Source organism: Mastomys coucha, unplaced genomic scaffold, assembly GCF_008632895.1.
Source record: "Mastomys coucha isolate ucsf_1 unplaced genomic scaffold, UCSF_Mcou_1 pScaffold23, whole genome shotgun sequence".
Classification (NCBI taxonomy): Eukaryota; Metazoa; Chordata; class Mammalia; order Rodentia; family Muridae; genus Mastomys; species Mastomys coucha.
Window position 1 is genome coordinate 104674359 of NW_022196906.1, and position 6815 is coordinate 104681173.

The 6815-nt window shown below is 52.8% G+C and overlaps 1 protein-coding gene across 4 annotated transcripts in view; it reads right to left on the reverse strand.

Moving 5' to 3' along the window:
- Pth1r (parathyroid hormone 1 receptor) overlaps positions 1–6815 on the reverse strand; it is a 22396-nt gene that overhangs the window by 14551 nt on the left and 1030 nt on the right. The window contains exon 2 of one of the 4 annotated variants that reach the window (XM_031344425.1): positions 6330–6449. In XM_031344425.1, coding sequence (XP_031200285.1) covers positions 6330–6404 — 75 coding nt within the window. In that variant the 5' untranslated portion in view covers positions 6405–6449. Of the gene's footprint in view, positions 1–1438; positions 1495–6031; positions 6266–6329; positions 6710–6815 lie in introns of those variants that run through there. The other 3 variants (XM_031344427.1, XM_031344424.1, XM_031344428.1) reach the window with 3 other exon arrangements.

Sequence of the window (6815 nt, forward strand, 5' to 3'; positions counted from 1 at the left end):
GTCCTGGAACTCACTCTGTAGACCAGGCTGGCCTCGAACTCAGAAATCCTCCTACCTCTGCCTCCCACTGCCCGGCGCATAATATTTTCTTAGCAGGATGCCCTCTTGGGTCACAGCAGCCACCCCCTTGCCAGGGTCAGCCTGGTCCCTTAAGGGACAGTGTGCTTCACTTCCTTCCTGCCACTGGAGAAGGCAGACATCTCTGATGTTCAACCCTGGACGCTCCTGTCCCACAAGACCCTCTGTGTCTGCTGACACTCTTGTTTTGTTTGTTTTTGTTTGTTTGTTTCAAGACAGGATTTCTCTGTGTAGCCCTAGCTGTGCTGGAACTCACTCTGTAGACCAGACTGGCCTCCCAAGTACTGGGATTAAAGGCGTGTGCTACCACTGCCTGGCCCGGCTGATATTCTTGTTAACCTCACTTCTATGACATACCCATTTTACAAAAGGGAGACTGAGGCCTAGAGAATAGTTGGAAGGAGAGGGCCAGGTGCGGAGCCAAGGCGTACTTTACCCAAAGCAACGGTCTTGGAGCAAAGGAAACATGCACCTGAGGCACTAGCCATGACACCATGTCTCTAGCATCCTGGAGCGTAACCCTGGCCACAGCGAGCGAGCGAGCATCCATAAAGGGAGCTGATGCAGGGGTGAGGTGACAGCAGAGGCAGTAGCAGCCCTGATGTTGGAATGAGGCTGATCTCTCTAGCTGGGCAGAGGACAATCAGGCCTTGGTGTTAAGCAAAGCCGTGAAAGCCTCCGGCAAACTTAGACGGAAATCGTTGCCTCTCAGGAGGTCCTCTTGTGACCCTCTGGCCTTCCTGCACCCTTTCACCAGGTTCTACTACGGGGACCCACATTGGCACCTCTCGATGACCCATGCAGGCTGGCCGGGGATGGTTCTCTTGTCCCTTGCTGCCCTCTGTCCATGTGGCTGGCCACAGCAGGCTAGGACGGGCTCCTCATCCTGCCCCGCCACCTCTGACAAGTGCTGACTTTCCTCCCCCTTGCCAGGCCTTCCTGAACAGGCTGCCTGTGTTTGGGGCTGGGAGGGGTTGGGGGGGGAGGCTCTGTGACGCCTCTCATCCCAGCCAGCCAGCCAGCCAGCCAGCCAGCCAGCCAGCGTGGCCGCCTTTGGGGCAGGCGGTGGGATGGAGCCTGGGATGGCAGAGTTGGCTCCTAGGACAGGGTGGATCTTCACGGGCAGCCTCTACCTGAGCTAGGCAGGAAGACCAAGGCCCAGAAGCATGGGATGGCTAACCTAACACTAGCCTAGTCAGCAGAATGGCAACCCACAGGGCTCAGCATGGGCACAAGGCTGCCCTGGAGCTGGGGTCCTAGGGAGCTTGGGGGTCTCCAATGTCTCCATACCTGAGCAAACTCTGCCCTCTCCTAGTAACCTTAAAGAAGTTTTCAAGGTTTTGCAAAAACCCCACCGTACCTTTTATTTTTCCTGGGGCTCTCTGAAATAGCTGCCTTCCTGATGTGGTAGCCGGACCAGGGAGTGTCCCCAGAAGGCCCACAACAGGAATCTGGGGGAGGCTGCTTGACGCCTCATTAAAACATTCCGAAGAAAACCCAAGTTCCCAGGGGGGCCCATGCCCCCCTCCACTGCTCTGTGCTCAGGCAGTTCTGGGAGTTGGGGTGGGGGAGAGGATGTGTTTAAGGCAGGTGATATAAAAAGCTTCGACAGATCAATACACGTAAGATAAATAACCCACAGAAAGATGGGTAATGGCTCTGAGAGAGCTCTCTGGGCAGATGGAGAATAAATAAGTATCAGGTCCGAAAATCATTGACAGAGGGTAAATTAAAATTACCGGAAACACCGTTGTTTTCACCTATCAAAATGCTGAGATGAAACAAAAGGGCCCTCATCACATCCTGTGAAACAGCCCAGCAGGGAGAGGGCCCTGTGGTCAGTCCTGGTGAGCATAAACCAGCACAGCTTTTAGAGGGCAATTTGGCTATGCCTATTAAAATAAAAAATGTGCATGTTCTCAGACCCAGCAAAGACAAATTCTAGAAATATCCTACCAGGAAACAGTCACGTGGTGAACTGAGAGGGCATTTCAAGGAGCTTCTCTTCTACCATCTGGAACTTCTCTCACACGCACACACACACACATGCACACACACACACACACACACATGCCCACACACATGTACACACATGCACACACACATGCACACACACACACACACGCACCCACATGCACGCACACACACATGCACACATATACACACAGAGAGAAAAAGAGACAGAGAGAGAGGATGAGAAAACTATTGAGAAAGGATCCGAATGTGCATTCGGATGGTCATCGATGTTTAAAGAAGTTTGTACTTTATAGTTTGCACTTTTTAATCCTGTGTAGAGCACTATACAGAGAGACGGCTCTCTGTTTAAAAGCACTAGCAGTTCTACCAGAGGACCCAGGTTCAATTCCCTACACCCATAAGTGTCTCATAACTGCCTGTAATTCCAGTTCCAGAGGAGCTGACGCCCTCTTCTGGCCTCCTCAGATACTGCATGCATACGACGCACAGACATGCAGGCAGAACAGAAAACATACAATAAATTAACAAGAACAACAACAACAACAAAAGGATTTGGAGGCTGGAGAGATGGCTCTGTGGTTAAGAAGACCCAAGTTCTGTTCCCAGAATCCACTTCAGGTGGCTTCAAACAGCCTGGAAGCCCAGCTCCAAGGGCCCCAACGCCCTCTCTGGCCTCGTCAAGCATTGCATGCATGCACAGACCCCATGAGAACATACAAACCCTTAAAACAAAACATAAGATATATTCTAAAAGACTTACACTCGCAAACATAAAGATACATCTTTCGGTAAAATGGTGCATGCATGTGTCATACAGCCCCATGGAAAAACTCGGGGTACTTATTTAAAAACAAAGAAGACGGAGAGGCACAACATTCTTTTGCCTATGCATACCAAGAGGTGCCATGTGAAGCACAGGGAAAGAGATAGAGGACCCTCCCCAAACTGTCAGAGTGCCTGTCTCTACAAAGGGGATGGCAGTGCCCACGGATGATTTCTGTTTGATCTGTATGCATCATTTGAACTCTTGAGCTGGGGAGATGGCTCAGTGGGAATGCTCCTTGTTGCTCACAGTGAGAAGCAGGGTTCAGATCCCCAAACCCACATAAAGAGGAACCAGAGAGTCCTCGGGAGCCTGAGAACCTGGTGACCCTGTCTCAAGGAAGGTGGAAGGTGAGGACAACATCAGGGCTATCCTTAGACCTTCAGAGCGCCCCACACCCACACCTATACTCATACACACGCACACATATACATACATATATACAGAGATTAAAATAATACTAAAACAATTATAAAAATGTGCTCGTGTATTAGCCATGAAATAAACAACTAAAAAGGTAAAGCAACAGAGGTTTCATTTGTAAAGAGGAAAGCTCAAGGTGACACATAGGGACCTCTTGGCCAGAGTTTGCTCTCACCTCACCTAGAAGAGAGTCCCCTGTGGAAATCGGAAGTCCTGGGTTCAAGTGGCTCAGATCTCATCTCACCACTCCAGCTTTACAAGGTGAGCCTCAAGGTCATTTCCCCATAAAGTGGCTAGGAGAATGGGCGGGAAAACATATACGGCGGGTTCTAGCTCAAGACTCCACGGAAAGCCATGAGTCTTTCTTATTTTTAAAATCAAACCCCTTTGGGCTAGCAAGATGGCTTCTCCGGTAAAGTACTTGCCATCTGAATTCAATACCTGAAACCTACATGGTAGGGAAAGAACTCACTCCCGTAAACACACGTAGGCACACACACACACACACACACACACAAGTAACAAATGTTTAAAAAAAAAATTGCAGGAAACGTTGCTTGCACAGCTAGCCTAAGAGACCACGCTTGCTCTGGGGAGCCCTATCCAAGGGTCCCAGCCCACACCCAGGCCCCGCTCCCTGCTGAGCACCAGCTTCCTTGGCTTCAGCTTCTTCACTTCGATGTGAGCTGAGGGTTCTCTAGGGCAGCCTAAAGGTAAGGAATCTCAGGGGACAAAGCCGCCCTTCTGCCTGCTCATAAGCTGAGGGCCTATCCCCTCCTCTAAGCTTCACTCCTTTCAGGCTACTCTTCTTTGTGAGGACCAGGTGAGTCCAGCTGTGGCCAGTGCCCCCCAGTAGGATGCTCTTTGGCGCCCCAACCAAGGCCACGGGAGAGAGGAGCCTGGACTTGGATCTGGCTGAGCATGTTGCCTGGTAATGTAAGTTTGCTGACAGCTGAGATGGATGGCGTTTGTCTGTACCTGTCATACATCTGGACAGGGCAGGAGCCCCTGCGCTTAGGAAGGCAACTGAGCAGGTTGCCAGGTGTTTGCTGACCCCAGCTGAGCCCAGGGATCCCACAGGTTGGTGGGTGAGTGAGTTGGCCAAGCCCCCGTTCCTTGGACTATACCCCTGACCCCATCCCTTGGACTCTACACCCCTTAGACCTGAAGCAGGAGATGGCCCAATGTCAGGGCATGGTCCCTGTATAGCCACACTGGCCTCTGTCTTTCTGCCTTCAGCCTAGGACCCTTCTAAACCAGGCAGTTCTCTGCATATATGTCCACTTCCCTAAAAAGAACTATGGGGCCCTAGGGGGTCCATTCCACCACACGTAAAGTGCAGGGCTTGACACTTGGTTATCATAAGAGACAATGGCTATAGTGACTGTGGATCTGGATGAGATAAAAAAACAAAATAGGAAAAGGACATTTCTCAGAGGATTGTGGGTACGACTTAACTAGCTGATCTTAGAACAACGGACCGACAAACAGAAAACTCAGAGGCATTTGTTGAATACAAATGAGCAAACAATAGACCCGTGTGCATACCCATAGGGTGCACACGTGCATGCACGCACATGCGTATACAGCTGTGCTTCCCTCCTGTGTGAATCCACAGCTTCAAGCACATGTGAACTTGAGTACACACAACCCTACGGATTGACTCAGATGCCCATAAAGCATTCAGGCACACATTCAGGATACCGTACCCAACAGCCACATGCACATGTATGTGTTCACACAGGGAAGTCACCAAGGGCAGCTCAGCAGATAGCCCCCTTCCCCGTGTTGGGAGCACCTCCTGAACAGTCTCTGGCTTTGGTTGCCCTTTGCTGGTCTAGAATTGAGGGTATGGGCACAGGAGGAGGACACACTGCAAAGGGTGTCTATCGGGCAAATGCTCCTCTGGTGCTCTCTGTTCACAGATGGACAACCGAGGTGTGGAGAAAGACAGTCGGAGGTCACACAAGCTGCAGGCTGAGCTGGAGGAGCCCCAGAGCTCCTGTGTCCTCGAATGTGACACTGTCCTGTGAAGGAAGCTACTCCGTCTGGACCTTGGTCAAGGTTGGAGTGCCCAAGGGAAACAAGACCTTAGAGTCAGGCACAGGAGCCGATTCAAGAATAGGTTAGGCACTTGGGATGGGACCACTAAGGAAATGAGAGGACTGAAAGTCTTTCCTCTCTGAGAAACAGCTCCCAGACCCTAGCCCAAGATGAGGTCACATTCCAGCTCTCTGTTTGTCTGCTCTTCTGAACCTCTCCCCGCTGCGGTCCAGAGCTCTCATCCTAACCCCTTTCTTTGTCTGTCTAGCCCTCTCTACCATTCTGTATTGGTATTCACTCTCAGACCACGCACAATACCTCCCCCCAAAGATCAGCACACTCATAAGAATGTCCCACAGCACATATCTTCTGCAAGGTGTACTATGAGATCAGTGTCTTTCAGGGGACCTCCGTACCACACCCACCTCCCTGGGCAAACCTACTTCCACTTTGGGTAAAGCGGTCCCATTCGTGCATACAGATGCACACATCTGTAAGATCCTGAGAACTAGAGGGGGCTCTAAATCCCTACCCTCAGTCTCAGTGATTTCTGACTTCTTGCACACAGCTTTGGGCACTGGGTGCAAACAAAACTTGCGAAAACGGAGGTCTCCCCCAGCGCAGTCTGTGGGACTCCACACCCAGAGCCCGCCGAATCGCACTGTTACCACTGAAAAAGATACATACGACCAGAGCAATATGCTCACAGAAGCATGGTGTAGGGGAACTCCAACCACAGGTTTCCAGACCCAGGACCCCAAGCCAAGTCTTCAGAAGTGGGGAAACTTCAGGCATCTGGAACCTACGGTAAGACACCCCAAAGAGAGCAGGCACCAGGGTTCCAGGTTCATGGTGGGGGGGCGGAGGTCCCATCCCAACGTTCAGACTATTAGGAGAACCCAAGAATTGGCGCCTACACTCGTCCCAGGAACCCCAAAGCAATTCCAAGAGTCCTGTGTTGGAGTGTGGACCAAGAGAGACTTACCAGCGCATATGCGGAGCTGAGCACCGGGCAGCAGAGTAGGAGCGCCAGGCTGGGTGCGATCCGGGCGGCCCCCATCGCCACCGCCTAGGGCCGCGTCCCTCGGGGCAGCCGCCGCCGGCCCTGGTGATGGTTGGAGGGTGCAGAGCTGCGTCAGGCCGGGCCGCCCCGCCCACGCCCCGGCCTAGGGGACCCCGGCGTCCGGGCGGCCCGAGGCCCCGGAGCCCGACGCGGGGCCCATCCGCCGAGGGCGAGCGAGAGAACGAACCGGCGCAATGGAGAGAGGGAGGGCGGAGGGAGGGAGGCAGCCTGAGGCCGGGCGGGCGGCGGGCGGGCGCCGAGCGCTGCTGAGCGGCCTGTCTGCCTCGGAGCGGAGAAATCACATCCATATGGCTGGGCCCCCCGCCCCCGGCCCGCCCCCCGCTCCCCTCCCGCGCCGCCTTTTCTTTCTTTCTTTCTCTCTGTCTTTTTTTTTTTCCTCCCCTCTTT